Below are 22237 nucleotides of genomic sequence, written 5' to 3'. Positions count from 1 at the left end.
CATTTTTTTTGTCACGGAAAGTGACGTTGCGGACCTTAAAACTCCGGTTTTGTCTGTCCACACGCAGACACCCAAAACGGAGAAAACGCAGATCTTCACTTTGGCCGGAGTTTTTAAAAAGATCCGTTTTCGTGTGGATGACAGGCCAAAACGTAGAAAAATATCTACGTTTTGGCAGATCCCCGGCTACGTGTGGACAGGGCCTGAGACTCGTTGTACTGTTTGTGTTAAAATGTGGTGATGATATTATCAGAAAAGACCCCTTCCACCGCCTTGTCACTTCCAGACGGGGGAGTCCAGGCCGACCGTAGCTTGGCTAAGCTGGTTTTTTGTTCACACGCAGATAAATTTGGATTTCTAACCACATTATCTGGGTAAAAAAGCTTGATTAGCAGTTGTCCAGTTCAGTCAGAGTGAGGGGTTTACATGCATTTGAAAAGTCCAACTTCAGTTGGACTAAAGCAATAACTCGGATTTCTGACATGTTTTGTTTTTGCCCCTCTTTCTACAGATTTGCCCCGAACAGCTACCTCAGTGAACATTAACGAGCTTCTTCCTGGTAGGCGATACAACGTTAATGTTTATGAGATTACAGACGGAGAGAATGACAACCTTATCCTCACGACCTCACAAACAACTGGTGAGTAGGCATCAAAATCAGTATGGCTTCGGTGATAGTGGCAGATGAGATCAGGGCCCACCTTGTAACTGGAGGGTTGCAGGTTTGAGGCCCGCTCAGACTGTTGCACTGGTTGTGTCCTTGGACAAAACACTTGGTCGTAGGGACCGGTGGTGCCTGCGTTTGGCAGACTTGCCCCTGTCAGTGAGCCCCAGGGTAGCCTTGGCTAGGTGGGTGTGCAGTAAAATGCCTTGGGGGGTTGTAGAACCCTAGAAGACACTATTTACAGTCAGGTCATTGTATGTTTTTTTTTTTTTACCTGAACTAAATATTACATTTTCTTAATTTGAGTAAATATTATCTGCAAGTGGGGTAAGCAATTATGCTTGACTAGAAGTCTTAAAACAAGCTCTTAAAATGAGTGTTAAGCGTGCTTGATTGGGCTGTTAGAATTTTTTATACACGGCTTAAAAATATGTTTCATTTATTACAAGGAAAAAACTGGCATTTAGAAAATCTTTACCTAAAATGAGTTTAACGCTTTGTTAAACACTGTTCTAGAATAATTTGCTTAAAGATTTCACAACTTAATTTAGATTTCATGTTAACACAGAAAGCTTACTAGATAAAATTTTCAAACGTGTTTCTTGAATCAACTAATTATATACAAGCTTAAAACTACAACTCAGTAATAATTAGCAAAAGTGGCTGAGAATAAGGTCTCATTTGTTCTAAAAACATAAAAAAGAACCAATTTTATCTTAAACCAAGACCATTTTGTCAGGATTTAGTTGGTGTTGGACTCGTGGAGCAAGTGAACTCTAATGAAAACCAGGAACTAAAGCAAACCACTACTGGTCAAGAAAACAGGACAAGCATTAAGCATTAAATGGTGTCTAAAGCAGTGGAGATAAGAGAAACTGACATTTTAAACTGTGGGATGGTGATTACCAAGTGACAACAGGTGAGCAGATTTGCTGATGAGAAGCAGGTGTGCAGAGTGTGTGACTGGGGAGCTACTTATAAGCTAGAGATTCCAAACATGGCACTGATATTTACTGATAATTTAATAGGTTTCACTCATATTACAGCATACAGTTATGAATTATTGCCTGAGTGTCATTGGACTACACATGTACTCACTAGATGAATTAGAAAGGTTTTAAATGGATGGATGGGATCATAAAATTATTGTTTTGGATAGTTTTGTGTAAATTATCACCAAGCAAGAACTGGCAAATCAAAAAGATGAAATGAAAGATGAATGAATTAAACATGTTTAAAAGTGAATGAGTTGTGCTGTTTGCTGGTTTTTTGTAAAAGGGATTAGGTTTACCACGTGCTTGGAGTCTTTCAGCAATTTATTTATGCAATGTGGGGGGAAACTTCAGCAATTCAAACTTTTGTGTCATTGAAGGTGCAGTATGTAAGAATATAGTGAGAATTTTAGAGTGAGAAAATCCCCAAAAAGTAATATTTCAGTAATTTTGGAAGGAAGGTTTTACTGAAACATATTTCATACTGAGCTGGCGGTGGGCATTGTCAGTTTTTCCCCTTTCAAAACAAAGGAAGGTGGGACGTAACTGCAGTTTACCATCAGTGAGTGTGGGGTAGGCGTGGCTGCTACTGCAGCGCCGACAATTGTAGTTAGACGACGACTGGCAAAAAGCTCCAGAGTTGTTTAAAGTGGTTGCAATAACCAAATTTTACCGCTGGATGCCATTTTTACTTCATTTCTACATAATGCACCTTTAAATCAATTTCTTAAGTGGAGAAATTGATTGAGTGGCAGTACTCTTTTACTCTTAGCTGCTGAAAGAAAATAAACCAGGAAAAACTTGCTAACCTTGCTTGTCAAGGAATGTATATATATATATATAGTATATGTATATATGTATATATGTATATAAATGCATATGTATATATGTATATATATATATATATATGTGTATATGTATATATGTATATATGTGTATATGTATATATGTATATAAATGCATATGTACATATGTATTTATGTATATATATGTGTATATGTGTATATATATATATATGTATATATGTATATAAATGCATATGTATATATGTATATATATGTGTAAATGTATATATATATATATATATGTGTATATATATATATATATATATATATATATATATATATATATATGTGTGTGTGTGTGTGTATATGTATATATATATATATATATATATATATATATATATATATATATATATATATATATATATATATATATGTGTGTGTGTGTGTGTATATGTATATATATGTGTGTATATATATATATATATATATATATATGTATGTATGTATCTATGTTTGTTTGTTTGTTTGTTTGTTTGTTTGTTTGTGTGTGTGTGTGTGTGTGTGTGTGTGTGTGTCTAAAAAAATTCCTTGACAAGAAAATTGTTGTTACTTTCTTAAAAATCGATCTTTGCAGTCTAATAAAGTTTGAATTTCTCGTAGCACCTGATGCTCCCAAGGAGCATGAAGTGGAAGAAGTGGGAGATACCTCCATCGTGATCAGCTGGGACAAACCGCTGGCTCCCATTACTGGTATGTTTCAGCAGCCCATCTAGTTTAAAGTGTGCTACAATTCTTTTGTGTGTTTCTGTGAAATGTGAACTTAATTTAATCTCTCCATGCAGGCTATCGCGTTGTCTACGCACCCTCAGAGGAAGGAGAGAGCACTGAGCTGACTCTACCAGATACGGCTACTTCTGTGACTTTGAACAACCTTCTGCCTGGGAAGTTGTACAACATCAGCATCTTTTCTGTGGAGGAGAGCCTCGAGAGTGAACCGATTTTTGTACAAGTCAACACAACTGGAGAGCCGCTGCCAGGTGAAAGACCACAGATACTACGGAGCCTGAATGAAGGCGACCAGCACAACTGTCAGTTAAATCTGAATGTGAAAACCAGAGCCCTCATTTATCAACCGTACTTACAAACAGATCTGTGCATTTTTCATGCGTACGACCGATTTTACACATTGTGTGGTGTTAACCTATTTGTACTTGTGCATAGAAATGTTCCTAAATATTAGAACAGCTCTGACCATGCATACGAACCGCATCTAGTGATAGAATGGTGGGGCCGCAGTACCGAAGGTCTCATTCGTCCACACATGTTCCTCATCCATAAAGTATTTTACCCGATGAATAAAAACAGCACTGGACTGGCAGACCGGGGTGGTGGTCCCTTTATTTAAAAATGGGGACCGCAGGGTGTGTTCCAACTGCAGGGGGATCACACTCCTGAGCCTTCCTGGTAAGGTCTATACAGGGGTTCTGGAGAGGAGGGTCCGTCGGATTGTTGAACCTCAGATTCAGGAGGAGCAATGTGGTTTTCGTCCTGGCTGTGGAACACTGGACCAGCTCTATACCCTTAGGGGGATCCTGGAGGGTGCGTGGGAATTTGCCCAACCAGTCTACATGTGTTTTGTGGATTCGGAGAAGGCGTTTGACCGTGTCCCTCGGGGGGCTCTGTGGGGGGTACTCCAGGAGTATGGGGTACCAGGCCCTCTGATACGGGCTGTTAGGTCTCTGTATGACCGGTGTCAGAGCTTGGTCTGCATTGCCGGCAGTAAGTCGGGCTCGTTCCCAGTGAGAGTTGGACTCCGCCAAGGCTGCCCTGATTCTGTTCCTAACCTTTATGGACAGGATTTCTAGGTGTAGCCATGGCGTGGAGGGCATCTGTTTTGGTGGCCTGAGGATCAGGTCTCTGCTTTTTGCAGATGATGTGGTCCTGTTGGCTTCATCAGAACATGATCTTCAGCTTTCGCTGGAGCGGTCTGCAGCCGAGTGTGAAGCAGCTGGGATGAGAATCAGCTCCTCTAAATCTGAGACCATGGTCTTGATTCGGAAAAGGGTAGAATGCCTTCTCCGGGTCAGGGATGAGGTCCTGCACCAAGTGGAGGAGTTTAAGTATCTCGGGGTCTTGTTCACGAGTGAGGGAAAACTGAGTGTGAGATCGATAGGTGGATTGGTGCAGTGATGCAGGTGTTGTACCGGTCTGTCGTGGTGAAGAGAGAGCTGAGTCAGAAGGCGAAGCTCTCGATTTACCGGTCGATCTACGCTCCTACCCTCATCTATGGTCATGAGCTTTGGGTAGTGACCGAAAGAACGAGATCGCGGATACAAGCGGCCGAAATAAGTTTTCTCCAAACAGTGGCTGGGCTCTCCCTTAGAGATAGGGTGAGAAGTTCGGCCATTCGGGAGGGGCTCGGAGTAGACCCGCTGCTCCTTCACATCGAGAGGAGCCAGTTGAGGTGGCTCGGGCATCTGGTCAGGATGCCTCCTGGACGCCTCCCTAGTGAGGTTTTCCGGGCACATCCAACCGGGAGGAGACCTAAAGGTAGAACCAGGACACGCAGGAGGGACTATGTCTCTCACCTGGCCAGGGAACGCCTTGGGATTCCCCCGGAGGAGCTGGCCCAAGTGGCTGGGGCCTTAGGCTACTGCCTCCGCGACCCGACTCCGGATAAGCGGATGAAAATGGATGGATGGATGGATAAAAACAGCTTTTTCACATAATAGGTTCTAAAACCAATAAAAGATGCATGTGACCGAGGCTGCTCGTTGTTGGAGAATTTGCACTCTGGAGGGAACGTGTCCGTGAGCGCGTCGATCTCCCTGAAGGACATCCTTCTGGAGCTTTGCTGTGATTTGTGACTCTTTGTGGAGCGACAGATAAACCGCACAAGTCCGATTCCAGTTCATATTTTACAACTACGAGAATCCTCCAGAACCTCCTCTGCTACCCGATCATTAACACTGCGTTGTCAAGGTAACCAGACTGCAGGACAGCTCAGAAGAGGCTGTTACTCTCAGACATTTCCAAACAAATCTTAACTCCTTACGTTTATTTTATTCCTGACCAAATATGGTTAGTTGAGGGCGTTTCTGTAAGTAAATGACTGAGAACGGGCATGAGCACCTGGGTACACACGGGTGGGATTTACTTTATTTATTTTTATGAATGTCTGATAAACGAGGGCCCTGGATTCTGCTAGCTCTATGAGTTGGTGAAGCATTACCAAAAATGTGTCAGTCCATGAATGACTTTTTTTTCTTTCTTTTTTTTTTTTTTTTTACCTTTAAACATTTCTGACCACACAGGAAAAAGCTCAGGAACTGGAACTGTAATTTATTGCTTCAGTCACAGAAACCCTCTTGAATCAGTCTGCAAGCCATCTTGCAGCTCTAGTATTCTTTAAATTATTCACTTTGCAAAGTTTCCAATTCGCTAATACAAAGAAGAGTTTCTGATGGAAAATGAAGTCACCGAGTTCACAGCTGGTCGCAGTTGTCTTTCTGCTCGACTGGGGTTGTTTCATTCCGCCAAGTGGAACGTTTGTTTGGGCCAGATGTTGCGGAGGGTTTGTGAAAACTCGTTTGTACAGTTTGGGAGATGGATCGAAGATGTATGGCCTTGTTGGGGGAGTGTGATCTCATTTTTGGACAGACAAGTGAACACCATCTGCTGTGAATGGTTTCCTCACATCAACTTTGTTTATGCACAAGTTTGCGATTAGATCCAGATATTTATCCTCAGTCGTCTTGACCCATTTCCAGTTTAGCCCACCTCATTTCTATTTTGTCCTCATGTTGGATTAGATTGAAGTTAATTTAGTCTCCACTGCTGTCTTTATTTGTCTTTTTTACATTCTTTAACGTCTACTTTTTCCCTAAATGTGACAGATTGTTGGTTATCTTCTAAATTTGATTCCCCACCCCTCATTTGCACAGATGAGGTGTCTTCTCCTACAGACCTGCAGTTCTACGAAGTGTCTGACAAAAAGATAGTTCTGTCCTGGTCCAACCCAGACGGTGGCGTCTCAGGTTACCGGGTCACCGTGGTTCCCGTTGATGACTCTGGCTCCCCTCAGAGCGAGTTGACTCTGCCTGTCGGTCAGGACTCATACATCGACGTGACTCACCTGCAGCCTGGAACGCTGTACCGCTTCAACGTTTACACCGTTCACAACGGAAAGGAGAGCTTACCTCTGATTGGAGAGCAAACAACCAGTGAGTTTTATAAATGGCTTCACGCCAAAACTTCTGTGAGATCTTTAGATCTTTAGATTTTCTTTAGATAACTTCTTGGTAGAACAAAACTGTTGCATAAAGAACATGGATTTCAAAGTAGACGTCATATTTTCTTTCCAGGATAAGCAGCCAGCGGTTGTCTCCAAGCGTTTTGGAGATCTTGTCCTGGTTTTTCCACTTTAATTCTTAGTGGCTCAATGCTGAGATCAGAACTCGGAGTGGGTGATGCCATCTGTTGTAGGGTTCTTTGTTCTTTTTTGTTTGTTATGGCTTTGGGCTCAATGTGTCATTGTCATGGTGCAGAACGAATGCGGCTGATAAGACGGCTTAGCACGATGAAAAACACTGAAAATACGTGAAGTGCTTCAGCCTTTACAGGCCACCACAGTGTTGCCATGTCTGTAATGTAAATCAGGGTGTTTGCTCATTTTTAAGTATAACTCTCTGAAATATCTCTGTTTTAGAGCCAGATGCGCCCACGGACATCCATTTCGCCAACGTGAGCGACAGCAGTGCAGTGGTGATGTGGTTCGCTCCCCGTGCCAAAATCACCGGCTATCGTCTCTTCCTGAACATCGAGGGGTCAACCCCCAAACAGCTTCGCCTGCCTGCACGCCTGACAAGTTACACCCTCCTCAACCTGAAACCTGACTCAGAATACACGGTCACACTGCACTCGGAGCAAGACAGCACACTGAGTTCTGGAGAGAGTGCCGTGTTTACCACTAGTGAGTTCATGAACGCCTAGAAACCACCAGGTTTAGTTTTAGTAGAACAAAAAACATACAGTGGTTCCCAAACTGGGGTGCAGGATCCCCAAGTGGGTCCCCACAAGATCACAGGGGGTCCTCACAGTTTTTTCTGTGCTGATGTTGTGAGGTTAGCAAGGTTTTATTTGTAAAAACTGACATTTATAAAAACCCAATAAAACACCCTACAGTATGATCAAACGTCCTTGTAAAAGTTGTAACTGTATAAAGTTTGTAAATGGTCACATTTAGGGTTGAGGGAACCACTGCCCCAGATCATTCATGGAAATGTTTTATTGCTGTATGAAAGCAAATGTAATTTCATAAGAACACACCTTTTTCCTGCTGTGTCTAGACCCATCGATGGGTAACGCTCCTCAGTTCAACACGGATGTGACTGATACCTCCATAGTGATCTCCTGGAATCCAGTTCCCAACATTGGCTACAAGGTAATCCGCAAAAGGAGCCTTTGGATTTTGTCACTGAAATTCTAGAAATGTGTTGCAGCTTGAATGCAACTGTGAAGCAACCCAAGACCTCAGAGATGCATGTGACTGGGTGGAGCATGTTGCATCACATATAAAAATGTTTACTTGGCTTCAGTTTTCTTGGGAATACTGACACCCCCTGACCTTCACCTCCCCTATACCCAGTTTATAGCATTTCCTCCTTCTGACTCTGGGTGCGTTTGTTTTTCAGCTGACAGTCCGGCCCAGCCTGGGTGGGGAAGCTCCGAGAGATGTCGTCTCCGACTCGGGAAGTATTTACGTTTCCGGTCTGACACCCGGAGTTGAGTACACCTACAGCGTGCAGCCAGTCGTTCACGGCCAAGAACAAGGCACCCCAGTAACTCGACGTGTTGTAACACGTAGGTATACAGTACATTTTTACTTTACTTTTCTATTTTTGTCTTCTGCTTCAACTTTTTTTTTCCCCAAACCTCAGCTCTGTCTCCTCCCACTGATCTGAACTTGGAGTCCAACCCTGGCACCGGGGAGCTTGTAGTTCAATGGAACGGAGCGGGTACACCAGGTACACTCTTAAAACTACAAACCAAACGAACGCCAAACATCAACATGTAAATGTCTGACTTTCTCCTCATCTCCTGAAGACATCACAGGCTACAGAGTCACATGCACTCCCACCAACGGGCAACAAGGAAACAGCTTACAGGAGTTTGTGGATGCTGAGCAGAATTCCTGCACCCTGGAAAACCTCCGTCCAGGTGTGGAGTACAACGTCAGCGTTGTCACTGTTAAGGATGACATGGAGAGCTCTCCTGTTTCAACTGTCATCACCCCAGGTGGGTTAAAGTAGTTTCTAATAATAGTCTTTTATTGGGGGGGATTAACGAAGATCTGTGTAAATAAGTCAAAGCTTCTTTTGTTTTGTTTTTGGAACTTATTTTAAACTAACATATCAAATCAAACACTTTCTTTTTTAATTCCTGTTTCATGTTTCTACCGGCTGCCAATGAAGCGGTTTCATTGATTAGCTTGAACAGCTGCTAACATAATTGAGAAGCCAGCTTGCTTTCTCTCTTCCATCAGTTTGATTTGATGTCAAAACGCTGGAAGCGGACAGTTTCTAAAGCCTAACCTCTGCTTTTTACTTTTTCTCTTGTTTCTTTTTTTCCCCAAACGTTTTGCTTCTTTGTTTGTTTCTGCTTTTTGTGCGTGTTTGCCCTTCCCTTTCCCCATCACCGGTCCAGACGTGCCACAGCTGCCCGACCTCACTTTCGAGGACGTGACCGACACAACAATCAGCCTCCGCTGGACGCCGCTCAGCACTACGGCCGTCACCGGCTACAGGGTCACGGTGGTCGCAGCTGGAGAGACTATCCCCATATTTGAAGACATGGTCTCACCGTCCACCAGTCAGTACACGGTGTTCGGACTGGAACCTGGTATCGACTACGACATTAGCGTGACCACGGTTACAGAGAACGGCGAAAGTGAACCGGCTACGTTTACTCAACAGACCTGTAAGATAGTCTTTAAAATGGAATACTTTGTCTAATAAGGGTTGTTCTCTTCAGTCTGATGTTGAATTTTAATAAAACCTGATCCGGCTTCCTACTCTGTCAGCTGTCCCATCACCCACCGATTTGAGCTTTGGGGAGGTGGGACCAGACAGCATTGAGGTCAGTTGGATCTCTCCTCAAGTCCCAAATACCGCCGACATCAACAACTTCTTCATTAGGTACGAAATCAAAGATTGTGTCGACCTTTAGGAACATTTTACTACCTTTCCATCCAGTCTAAAGTTAATTTGTTCCTGCTTTGCAAATAACTCAGGTATCACCCCGTTGACGACGAAGACGAAATTACAGAAGTCAGTGTAGAAGGAGAGACGACTAGTGTGGTGCTAAAGAGTAAGATGCTGCAAGCACAAGAGTTGCAAAACAAGATTCAAACACACTGCTGGCCCCAATGAGATTGTTGTTCTGTTTGCTGTTTTGTAGATTTGCTACCTAACACAGAATACATGGTGAGTGTGGTATGTGTATACGAACAGAGAGAGAGCTCTCCCGTCGTCGGAATCAAGAAAACAGGTGATTTAATATCTGTTGTAGAATTAGTTAATTCGTCGTTTTGCCAAAACATCACAATCTCTTTTTTCCTAACTTGTATCCATCCTCGATTCTCTCCAGCTCTGGATTCACCAGTTGGTCTGCGTTTCTCTGAAATTGTAACCAACCTTTTCACCGTCCACTGGCTCGCCCCGCAAAGCAGAATCACTGGTTACCGCATCCGTTATCAGATGGTCAGTGGTGGGAGGGCCAAGGACGAGCGGCTGCCCCCGTCCAGGAACCACTTCACCGTGACGGGCCTCATTCCGGACACGGAGTATTTGGTTAACGTCTACGCTGTGAGCGGGACAGAGGAGAGCCTGCCACTGAGCGGGACACAGAGAACAAGTATGAAAGAAGGCGTCAGGAAAATATATTTGTATTCTTCTAAAATGTTTTCTTGAAAGTGTTTTAACGGTGTTAAATGCCTTTTTAATGTATTTTTTGGGGTAGTAAGTGTTAAAATAATGTATGACGATGATAATATTGTATGTGTATGTACTTGTTTTCAGGTATTTAACCTTTTTTTTAAACGTCCCTTTTGTTTTTAGAATCTCTTTGGTTCAAAAGTTTTTTTTTTTTTTTTTTAGTTAAGTTTAGGTCAATCCAAAGAGGTTCGAATGAAGGAAACTGGACTTCTTTGGTTTCTTGAAGATGTTTTCTTGTCATCTAAAGAGCTTTGTTATTTCTATAATGCAGCTCTGAACCTAATTCCCAGTTTCAGTCTAGAGCCCATTTCAGATAGACTTTCTGGAATATGTGTGGACAATTCAAGGTTTTCAGATACACCACTTATGTAGGGGGGGGGGGGGGGGGGGGGGGATCGGACTTATGTTAAGCATAATTCTGCGCACACAAAGATGCATAAGAGACCTGGATGATGAAGCTCAATGGTTAAAGGAATCACTGAAGCGGTGTGAAGCGCTCCGTCGCGCGTCTAGACGGTACCGTAGGAGGTGAGCTGCCATGGTTCGCCGCATGCTACAGCAGCGAGCTATCTAGGTGCGCACAGCGTCCCCCGGTCCCCTCCTCCTCCCCCTCCTCCCTGTCCGGAACTCAACCTCACCAGTCTGAAGCAGCCACCTTGTCTGTAACAAGTCCGGACCTGTTACTAGGGGCGTCGTCCGGTTAAATTACGGAAAACGTTATCCGGATGTTTGTATTCAGACACAAAGGTCTTACGGACAAATTCCGGAACATTTCCATTTTTCATGGCCTGTATAAAAGGGGGCTTAGGTCACAAATCTAATCAAAACAACGATTCCCACACAATAGAACCTAACGACTCCAACGACTCCTAAGGGGGTAGGGAGAGGGGGTATTCATGGGAAGTTTCTGCTCATTAAGTAACAATAGACAGTATAAGCTTGACACTTCTATATTCAGAATTGACAAAGCAAAATGCCCTCAGGAAACCAAAGAAGTCCAGTTAACTTAACTGACTGATCTGCTGATCAGAGTTAATCTTCTTCTTTTACATGTTTTTTCTAGTTTCTGATGCTCCTACTGACCTGGAAGTGCTTGACTCAACTCCCACGAGTATCACCGTTCGCTGGGCCGCTCCTCTGGTCACTGTGCGCTACTACAGGATCACTCACGGAGAGTCAGGTATCCACTGCTTTATAGTATTTAGGACTACAAATTCACAATTTACAAATTTTTTATTAAAAATGAATTTATTCTACTTTTAAATGATCTGTCATTTCCTCACTTTTTTACTCAGGAAGCCACAGTAATCCTAAGGAGTTCACTGTACCTGGCACTCAGTCCACTGCTACGATCAGTAATTTGAACCCTGGCACGGACTATACGATCACTGTCTATGCTGTGACAGGCAGAGGAGACAGTCCTGCATCCAGCATTCCCATCTACGTCATGCACAGGACAGGTGCGGACATGTACACCAATCCAAAAGCATACCATCAGTACAAATTTGGGTGATTTGCTCTGAATTTGGCTTCTTGGCTAAGCTTTTTTGTATTTTCTCAGGTGTTGACTCTCCATCTGGAATGGAAGTGATGGATGTGAAAGACAACAGCATCACAGTGAGGTGGAATCCGGCTCAAGGTCCGATCAAAGGTTACAGGGTGACTGGGAGCCTTAGAAATGGACAGGAGACAACTTTCTCTGAAGAGGTGGCTTCAGGTATGCAGTTCGATTTCAGATTTTTCAGTATGCGGATGCTTGATTTCTGGGTGACATTTTTTTTTGTCTCCAGATCAGACAGAGTTTACGTTTTCAGGCTTGATGCCTACAGCAGAATATGTTTTTAGTGTGTACGCTGTTGGACAGAATGGAGAGAGCTCCCCGATGGTGGTGAACGCTGTGACAAGTAAGAGTTTTACTCGACATCTGAGCGATTTGTGCGATGTTTAACCTGCACAAACTAAAACTCAAATCTCTTTAGACGTTGACCGTCCAAAGGACCTTACCTTCTCGGACGTGGACTCCACTTCCCTGCGGATCACCTGGGACAGTCCTGAGGGAAACGTTACGTCTTACCGAGTCAAATATTTTAGCTCAGAGGAGGGTGAGAGGGAGCTGTGGCCAGCTCCAAAAGGCGACGCTGAGTCGGCTATTATCTATGGACTCCAGCCTGGAACGGAATATACAGTAAAGGTCATCGCCATGCACGACGACACATCCAGCGTGCCAGTGATTGGGACTCAAGCTACAGGTGGGAATTGTTTTATTCCTAATAACAGAAGGTGGAAATCTTTCACATGTCAAAGACCAGGAGCCATATTAGAGATGATAATTGTGGACGTTTGTTATAGAATTTTTCATCGGTATGCAATATTCAAATGTAGACTTACTTTTAGTTTTTGATACCGATGAAAAGAAAAAAATAAATCCTTTAGGTAACCAAAATCACAGATCCCCTATCATGTATACTTGGGATTTAAACATTATCTATGCAAAATATGACAACTTTAACCCCCAAATTCCACTACCTCCGCTCCGGTCCGCCCCCGCCTTCCGCAGCCGCTCGCTTACGAACTCAATTTTTACTGGTACCCGCTCTACAACGGCTCCGCTCCGGTGCGGAGACCTGAGGTGGGCAAACAAGCATGCGCGGGATTTTCGAGATCTTGCGATACAGTCCGAGCAATAAACGCGGAAGTTAGATCCAAACACCCGTTGTGTGGGAGAAGCATCGGCATGAACTCTTTAATCTGCCCATCATTTGTGTTGAGAGATCAGCAGTGTTTGGACCAACAAAGTGTGACTACTTTGATAGTGGAAACTGTATTTATGGCTTACTTTTGTGCATTTAAACTTCAGCCGCCATTGATAGTTGTTAAAAGTTGTTAAACCTGTGCATATGAAACAAAAAACGCCTTTTGTTTATCGATTTATTGTGAAAAACGGAAGTTGTGCTTGCTCCCTTTCCTGTTGGGCTGTTGTGATTTCTATCCATTTACTGCGGAGGTGCTCGGGCGTCCGGCGAAAATAGGATCGATTCTGTTTTTGCCGGACGCCGGAACAGAGGGAGGCGGACTACGCCGCACTGCCGGAGCACGGCCGCAGTAGTGGAATTGCTCTGATTGACTACAACGGGACCGATTTTGCTCCGGCGTTCGTGTCGGAGCGGAGCGGAGCGGAGGTAGTGGAATTTGGGGGTAATTCTTAGCTTGTCCAGGTGTCCCAAACAAACAAAAACATCCCAAAAACTAAACCTCGAATGTGTGATATTTTTACATTTTCAGGGAGGGAACAAGAAGCTGAAGAGTTTAATGTAGAATATGTGAATGGTATGTAAAAGTTGTGTCAATGAAAGAGTGAAAACCGTTACCAATATTCTCTGAAGTTACATTTTAAAGGGCACGTTCACTGAGAAGCCATTTTTTACTGATCATTTTTTAATGTGAAAATAGTCTTCTTCCCCAATTTTCTGCATTAGCTTCTGGTAAAAAAATAGAACGGAAAAATGATGGATTCAGAAAAACCTGACAGATCTACATCACTCTGTCATTTAACATTCATGGACTCACCCATTTTGACGCACAACGGGGGAAGGCTACTGTTGGTTTAGCATCCAGGAAACAGCAGAGAATGTCTCAGTTAGTAGAAGGTAACCTTTAGCATTAGCAACTCCACCACCCAACAGAACTCCTACAGGCTTGTGTTATTTGTGGAGATAAAACAGCAGCGTTGCAAAACAAATGGAGTCAGTGGAAAAGTCGTGTTGCTGTTAGCCAATCAGAGGCGAGATTGTCCAAATATCAGGAAATAAGACTCCAAATCCCGTCTCCGAAGCTACTCTCTCCTCTGAATGACACCTAATTCTTCAACAACTTTTTTCCTCAGAAGGATTTACCGGGGATTCATTCCTACCAAAGACCACCGCAAATGCATTAAAATATGTGTAAAGTTGACCTTAAATGACAATAATGGACATCACTAATAATATTTTTGTTTTGGTTTTTTTCTCCAGGTATTTCTTCCCCCTCTAACCTCCAATTCTCCCAAGTTGGTCCCACATCTTTCATCATGCGCTGGGCAGCACCGACACAGGAAAACCGAATCACTGGCCTCACAGGCCTCACTGGGTATCGCGTGGTGGTGAACCCGAAGGACAAAAGCGGACCCACCAAGGAGATCAACCTGGCCCCGGACAGCACTCAGGCACACATGTCTGGACTCATGGTGAGAAGGAACAAAATCCACTCTGCAGTCAGAGTCATGATGCATAAACATAAGATTGCTGCTGTTTTAGTATCTCTGTCTTTTGAAGGCTCTAATTTCATCTTCCTCAGATTGCAACCACCTATGAAGTCTACGTCTACGCCCTGAAGAACTCTCTGACCAGTAGACCACTCCAAGGAGAGGTCACAACTCTAGAGAGTAAGTCTGTGAAGGTTCTCAGTCATCCAGGTCTTTGTAGTCTAAGGAGCTTTGAAAGCAAAAGCATCTGGACTTCTTTGAGTTGCTTGAAGACGTTTCACCTCTCATCCGAGAGGCTTCTTCAGTTCTAAGGTCAAATGGTGGAGAGTCCCAGATTTAAACCCAGTGGGAGTTTCCCCCTGAAGAGGGAACAAAAGACCCCCTGATGATCTTCTACATAAACACATTGAGGGTGGGTGTGGGTCCTATTCAGCCAGAGTTTTGGGTGAGCTCATAGTGAAGCCTGGCCCCACCCTATCATGTGAATTCCTGAGGTCAGATGGCCCAGGATATGCGTGGGCGTTGAGGCATCTGGGAAGGGATCTCAAAACTGGATTATAGATGGCAGACAGTTGGTGTCGTAAACCACCGCCTCTGTTCAAAGATGGTTGCTCACAGTGGACATAAATGGCTTCCTTTACTCCTCTTTCAAACCATCTGTCCTCTCTGTCCAAAATGTGAACGTTGGCATCCTCGAAAGAGTGACCTTTGTCCTTTAGATGCAAATGAACTGCTGAGTCCTGTCCCGTGGACGTGGCTCTTCTATGTTGTGCCATGCGCTTGTGAAGTGGCTGTTTGGTTTCTCCGATGTAGAGGTCTGGGCATTCCTCACTGCACTGTACAGCATACACCACATTGTTCAGTTTGTGTTTAGGAGTTTGTTCCCTCTTCGGGGGGAAACTCCCACTGGGTTTAAATGTGGGACTCTCCACCATTTTACCTTAGAACTGAAGAAGCCTCTCGGTTGAGAGGTGAAACGTCTTCAAGCAACTCAAAGAAGTCCAGGCGCTTTTTCTTTCAAAGCTCATTAGACTCTAGAGAGTAAGCCTTTAACTTGTTACCTTTTCATGCATTCTTCTTGAACAACATTGTTCCAATAATGATGTTTGGTGTCATTCATCCACATGAAGATATCAGCCCTCCTCGACGTGTACGCATCTCAGGTGTTAACGATTCATCCATCAGTCTGAGCTGGAGGTCAAAGACTGAGACCATCTCTGGGTTCCTGATCGAAGTCACTCCCACCGCCTCTTCCCAAAGCTACGTACCTGTTCAGAGGACAGCTGGACCCGACGCACGCTCCATTACCATTGCAGGTAAATAATCAATCACAGTCTTATAAAATAAACTGAAACCTGCAGGTTGAAAAAATACATTAAACTTTTTAGAAATGTACGCAAATGGATTCAAACACAGCTTTTGTGTTTTTAGGGCTGGAGCCTGGCACCGCTTATAAGATCAACATCTACACGCTGAAAGGAAACGGACGTAGTATACCGTTCACGCTCACTGCGACCACAAGTAATGCTCACGCTTTACTGATGCATTATAACTTGTTCATGCTGCTGAGAATATAATACATTCAGTTTGTTTTCCTAAGCAACAGTTCGCTTGTCCGCCTTTCAGCTCAACCGTTGGTGATCCCACCCACAAACATCCAATTTACCTCCTTGAATCCCACCAGCATCTCATTTATTTGGGAGCCATCGCGCAGCCCAAGGGTCACGGGTTACTATATCACCTATGAGGAGGCTGGAGGTTTGCTTCGAGAAGTCAGTCCCAGACCCCACGCAGGCCAGAGCTTCGCCACAGTTGATGGTGAGTGTTTATAGGAAAATCTAATTCTAATTGTAAATCGTGATAAATATTTCAAACTTTTCCTGACGTGACTTTGTTTGATTGTAGGTCTGAAACCAGGAACAGAGTACATCATTAAGATTGTTGCACTGCAGAACATTTTGAGAAGCACGCCTCTTGTGGGCAAAGCCAGAACTCGTAAGTACAATTAGGTGATATTTTTATTAATTAGGTGAATTCATTAAAAGGAGATGGGTCTTGTTTTCTTTTCTTGTTAGTTTTATAGACTTTTCATGTTTTGTTGTCACAGTTGACATACTGTCAGTCATGAATTAAACAGAATTTGACATACTAAATAAGGTGCTGTGTTCTAGTGACTGCAAAGCTAACTGCTACAAAACTTTCTTAGAAATGTACAGTATTTGGTTTTATAAATAAAAGAATTAACACTCATGTTTAAGCATTGAAGTCTACTCATAATGGTGACAGTATTGCAAGTGGTTAAAGTGACAATTTCAAATCTGCAAAACAAAGTAGTCTCTTAACGATGTTATAATAATAATAATGTAACTATGAATACTTAGTGGAGATGAATAAAAAATGAAATGGTTCTCTCACCTTTGTCTAAAAACATCAGCCAATAACACGGTTTGGTTTGAATCCAACTGTTGAACCAGGTTGACTCTCTCGCTGAAGCACTGCACTTCCACACTCCCCTGGCTCCTCCTTTTGTTACGCACTCACGTTTTTAGCAACAGAACACCTCTGGTGTGAGAGGATCTCCACTCAATAATATCAGAGAAGGAGAAACAGCCGGCTGCTACCACTTCAGCTTTAGGACACTCTACCAGAATCCCAAAAAGAAAAACACCATTTGAAGTCACGGACAACAAAAGATGTTGTCACCTAGAAAACAGTAACTGGAGTTGAGCGCTTCATCTTTTACTCTGGCAACGCGTGTTCCAGTTTCAGGTGGACGATAACCAATGGGCGAGATGAGAGTTCTGTGATCGTTTAAGAGCTAGCTTCTTCTGCAGAATTACCATTGCAGCTTTATCAGTCAGTCTGTAATCGGTGGGTTGTGGCAGAATTTAAATACAAATGTCCTCGCTGCTGCAGTACGCTGAACCTGCGAAATACTGATGTACGAAAGGTTTTCTGCATTTCTCCGTTCATTTATTCCACTTTAAATCAAGCGCCACAATTTCCAGTTAGTGGTTGTCTTGCTCAGCATACAGTGACTATAAAGTCATTCATTCATTAATCCATCCATCCATCTATCCATCCATTCATTCATTCATTCATTCACATTTCTGTCCTTATATCCTCAGAACCAGCTACAGACTACTCCACCATTGATCAGTTGTTGGTACCTGAGCTGCCACAGCTTCCTGTTCCTCATAGACCCAGCACCGACATCCTGGACGTTCCAGAGTCTTTCAATGATAAAATGTAATGATCACATAAATTTTATTAAATCAACTCCTTAACTATCTTCTTATGTTTTGTGGTTATATTCAAAATTGAACTGAAAGCTAGTTGTTCATCCACCTTTTTTCCACACCCAGTTTTGACTCTAACTTCGTCCACCTGGCTGGTACGAGTGGCCAGAACCAACCGGGGCAGCAGGGTCAGCACATCTACACAGAGTACCAGAACTTGGGCCCCAATAATGGTTTTAATGGGCCCTACGGTGGACCTAAAGAGGGTCAGAGACCCACTCTCAGGGAGCCCTTGGTTTATATTCCTGTAGCAGGTCCTGATGGAAACAGAGTACCTCTGGTCAAGGTGTGTGTGACTTGAATTGACATAAATATTTAAATTAAAAGAAACAAATTGCAATGAGTGATTAAAGTCATTGTGTTTGACCCATAGGTGAGTGACAACCCTTTGCCAGGTCTTGCGTTTGGCTTCCCTGACAACGAAACAGACATACCCCAAGAGGCAAAGACTGTCACAACTATTTCCTGGCAGCCGGTCCCTGAGACGTCCGAATACGAAGTGTCCTGCAACCCTGTCACACATCTGGAGGAAAGAGGCTTCCAGGTACTCTCACTAACATTTTTTGTGAGCTTACATCACACATTGAAGAAGAGGCTGACCTGACGTTTCCTTTCGTTCTCCACCCAGATGCGTCTTCCTGGCACCTCCAACAGCGCCACGTTAATTGGACTCACATCCGGAGCATCCTATAACGTTGTTGTGGAGGCTATGAAGGACGGGAACAAAGAGACGGTGCTGGAGGAGGTGGTAACCGCTGGCAACGCGGGTATGGTTCTCACTGGTGGAGGTTCGAGAGCTAAAACCAAACTGATATTTAAACAGTTTTATTTTCTTTCCTTTACTCAGTTCCAGAGGACCTCCCTGTGACCGCCAGCTTGGATGTGTGTTACGACACGTTCACACACACGTACCACGAGCTGGGCTCAGAGTGGGAGCGCATGTCTGAGACAGGCTTCAAGCTGTGGTGCCGCTGCCTGGGGCTCGGCAGCGGCCATTTTAGGTGTGATTCATCCAGTGAGTGGCTTACTAACCCAACTATATTGCGCTTCGCCCAACAAACCATAGAATTACAAAACACCAATAATTCTATGTGACTTACTCAAGAGGAGTTTACAATGATTTCACTCTGCCAGCAGGAGAACCAATAAACAAACACCACAAATTCCTTTGTAAATGTTCCAAAAAGGATGACATCTAGTTGGCGCTGTATGAGCTCAACGATGGAATAATAACATAATGGTTCTGAAATTCCTTTAAAGTTGGTTACCATTTTAGTCATTGTGGATGTTTGAGTGTGGCTGTTGGCAGATCTCTGTACTCTTGTCTTTAAGCTGTGAAAACATCAGTTAGAAGGCAGTAATCAAGGCTAACCTTTGACCTCAGTGATTTGTATTGTCCATTACTGTCCATAACTAATATGACAATACCATGAACTGAGACCATTTGCCTAAAGCCAGGTTCAGTCACTGGCTGACGTGAACATGTAAGGGTCTGACTGATAAACACCCATCTCCTCTGTTATCTCCCTTCCACAGAGTGGTGCCACGACAACGGGAACAACTACCGCATCGGTGAAAAGTGGGATCGCCGTGCGGAGAACGGTCACATGATGAGCTGCACTTGCTTGGGCAACGGCAAGGGAGAATTCAAATGTGAACCCCGTACGTTTGCTCTGGTTCACACAAATTATTGGGATGCATTTTGTTTATTTGTGACCAGTTTGCCTAGCTTAAAAGTCCGTGCACGGTTTTTATTATTTACATATATTTCTCTAGATGAGTCTACTTGTTATGATGATGGGAAGATGTACCAGGTTGGAAAGCAGTGGCAGAAGGAGTACATGGGTGCCATCTGTACCTGCACCTGCTATGGAGGCCAACAGGTAAGTTAACTGCAAGGTTGTTTTTTTCCTGCATTAGCTGCTGAAAGAATATAAATGAGAAAACACTCGGGTCAAAAAAAAGCCACTCATCTATGTCACACGGAAAATTAGCATAAGCGATAAGGCTTTTTCCCTGACAGAGAACAACTCACTAGAGATCACAGCTAATTAATAGAAGGGAATGAGCGATTTAACTTTTTGCTGTTTAGGAACAGGTATTAAGATCAGAGAGCTTTCATCAGTGATAAGTACATGTTTGCTCAAAAGGGCTGGCGTTGTGAGAACTGTAGAAGGCCTGGAGTACACACTAACGTGGAAGCTGACCTCCTGCAGCCTCTTCCCTCAAACGCTTTCGAACGCTACAGAGAAAATGCTCTACGTAAACTGGTCAGTGTAAAACATTTGTCAAAAACATGACCGAATAAATACATTTGTAGTCAGAATTTTTTTAATCTAAGCTGCTTCTCCTTTTTATTTATGTTTCCTTCCAGAACATCCAGTGCCCGATTGAATGTTTAAGTCCAGAGCTGTTGGCAGATGCTCAGAGTCCCTCAGAGTTGGAGAAGAAGTAGAAATAAAGGAGGGATCAAGAAGTGAAGACCCACATGCAATGTCATCACTTCAAGAAGGGCAATTCCTTCAGGTGCTTTTAAACACCCCTTCAGATTGGTGCCTTTAAAGGTTTTTCACCACAAGGTGGCGTGCCTTACAATCCGTGCCTCAACCAAAATCTGCTCAACTTTTTAGCTGGGTTTGATCCACATCCGTCCAACTGAAAAAAAAAAGTTTCATTGCTGGATTTGTTTTCTTTAAACCAGGGGCGTGTCTAGGGAGTGGCCTAGGGTAGCACACGCCACCTTTGGAAACTGACTGGCAACCCTAAGTGCCACCCCACTGAATTCCATTTAAATAGATTTTACATTGTGAAATAAAGCATAACCATTGATGCCACCCATACATAAAGAAGTGCCCCTCCTGAGCCACCCCATTTAAATGGGTCTGGACACGCCACTGCTTTAAACACAAATATGCCACAGCCCATACACTGCTGCTTTGTCACCATTAAAACAGACTATCACACACACACACACACCGTACGTTTTTGTACATTTTATAATATTTCTATCTTTTTTTTTCTTTGGACCAACAAAAGCAAAGATTAAACATCTCCTAAAATAAAAGACAGACTTTTGTTATGTTCACTATTATTACTGCATTTTTTTCACAGTTTCCCATTAACTCATTCACTGCCATTGACGACTAAAGTCGTCATTTTAGATCCAACCGTTCACTGCCATTGACGACTAAAGTCGTCATTTGCATTTTTTTTACTGTTTGAGCATCGGAACGAGCCCCCGCGCTGAGAGAACAAACATCTCAGCCCTGAAGCCGATCTTCATCCGCATACGTCACAGATCACATGATCAGGAAGCAGAACATCCATGTGTTAGGAGATCGTTTTGGGCCGTTCCTGTAAAAAAAGTGAGGCGCGAACTGGAAAAACGTCTGCCAATCACAATTCGACAACGGATTATGAAAGAACGGATAACGCTCGAAACGCGCGGACTCTTCCTGATGTAAGAGGTGAGTCTCCTCTTTGTTTTGGTTGTTTTGGCATCGACATCATGCTAGCGCGCAACGTTCTGTGACTCTTAAAAAAACGGTGAGAAACGCTGGCAGCGAAGGCCGTTAGTGATCAAGAAACAGCTTGCAGTGAATGAGTTAAAGTGTGCATTCTCACGTTCATTGTGAGTCATTTGTATTCAGATTACATTGAGATAATAAGGATCATCTATGTGTTTTGAAAGACAATTCCAAATCAGAAATCAAATAAAAAGCCATAAAGTATTTTTATTGATCCCTGAAACTACTTAAACCAATAAATCTGACCCAGACAGACATAATTGTCAACATACTTTAGGAATAAAGTTTGATAGATTGGGAAGAATGTGCTGATTTTTGTGTCCTATTGGTGTTCCTGTGGTCAGTGCTGCTACTCTGAGCTCCTGGTAATGGATCAGCATTTAATTAAATAAAAGAAAACCACAAACTTCTCTTTCAATATTAAAGCGCTGTTTCTTTTCTTGGTATTTTATTGTCCAACTGTTTCTAATGTACACACCTTTCAGTTTGTGTATATGTGGTTCTGTAGACTAGGCTTTTATTCTTTTTCTTTTCTTTGTTTAAATTAAAAAGAGAAAAATCACCGGCACGATGTGTTAAATCCAAAGCTTACTGACCAAAAGCTGAACTGTTGGAAAAAAAGTGCTATGTTTCTTCCAGTGAAATGTATTTTTGATTAAATGTCTATATTTTTAAAATGTGTCTCTTCTATTTATCCCCCTCTTGTTTAGGCATTTTGCTCAATGCTATATTG

The 22237-nt window shown here is 43.1% G+C and overlaps 1 protein-coding gene across 1 annotated transcript in view; it reads left to right on the top strand.

The window, feature by feature from the left end:
- The window catches only part of fn1a (fibronectin 1a), a 35351-nt gene extending 14339 nt beyond the window's left edge, over positions 1–21012 (top strand). Inside the window, exons 16-49 of the mRNA XM_015966758.3 lie at positions 512–640; positions 3105–3194; positions 3287–3481; positions 6389–6667; positions 7153–7416; positions 7793–7887; positions 8138–8306; positions 8384–8470; positions 8550–8741; positions 9150–9422; positions 9526–9640; positions 9736–9812; positions 9903–9992; positions 10092–10358; positions 11502–11618; positions 11734–11898; positions 12000–12155; positions 12229–12342; positions 12418–12687; positions 14449–14660; positions 14771–14858; positions 15809–15994; positions 16110–16199; positions 16305–16496; positions 16584–16673; positions 17807–17927; positions 18044–18263; positions 18351–18521; positions 18606–18744; positions 18825–18992; positions 19514–19639; positions 19754–19860; positions 20128–20247; positions 20352–21012. Of these exons, the coding sequence (XP_015822244.1) occupies positions 512–640; positions 3105–3194; positions 3287–3481; positions 6389–6667; positions 7153–7416; positions 7793–7887; positions 8138–8306; positions 8384–8470; positions 8550–8741; positions 9150–9422; positions 9526–9640; positions 9736–9812; positions 9903–9992; positions 10092–10358; positions 11502–11618; positions 11734–11898; positions 12000–12155; positions 12229–12342; positions 12418–12687; positions 14449–14660; positions 14771–14858; positions 15809–15994; positions 16110–16199; positions 16305–16496; positions 16584–16673; positions 17807–17927; positions 18044–18263; positions 18351–18521; positions 18606–18744; positions 18825–18992; positions 19514–19639; positions 19754–19860; positions 20128–20247; positions 20352–20432 (5255 nt within the window). The 3' untranslated portion in view covers positions 20433–21012. The remainder of the gene's footprint in view (positions 1–511; positions 641–3104; positions 3195–3286; positions 3482–6388; positions 6668–7152; positions 7417–7792; positions 7888–8137; positions 8307–8383; positions 8471–8549; positions 8742–9149; positions 9423–9525; positions 9641–9735; positions 9813–9902; positions 9993–10091; positions 10359–11501; positions 11619–11733; positions 11899–11999; positions 12156–12228; positions 12343–12417; positions 12688–14448; positions 14661–14770; positions 14859–15808; positions 15995–16109; positions 16200–16304; positions 16497–16583; positions 16674–17806; positions 17928–18043; positions 18264–18350; positions 18522–18605; positions 18745–18824; positions 18993–19513; positions 19640–19753; positions 19861–20127; positions 20248–20351) is intronic.
- The last annotated feature ends 1225 nt before the right edge of the window (positions 21013–22237 follow it).

Source organism: Nothobranchius furzeri, chromosome 14 (assembly GCF_043380555.1).
Source record: "Nothobranchius furzeri strain GRZ-AD chromosome 14, NfurGRZ-RIMD1, whole genome shotgun sequence".
In the NCBI taxonomy this organism is placed as follows: Eukaryota; Metazoa; Chordata; class Actinopteri; order Cyprinodontiformes; family Nothobranchiidae; genus Nothobranchius; species Nothobranchius furzeri.
The sequence above is the reverse complement of the archived record's forward strand: the minus strand, read 5'-3'. Positions and strand labels throughout refer to the sequence as shown.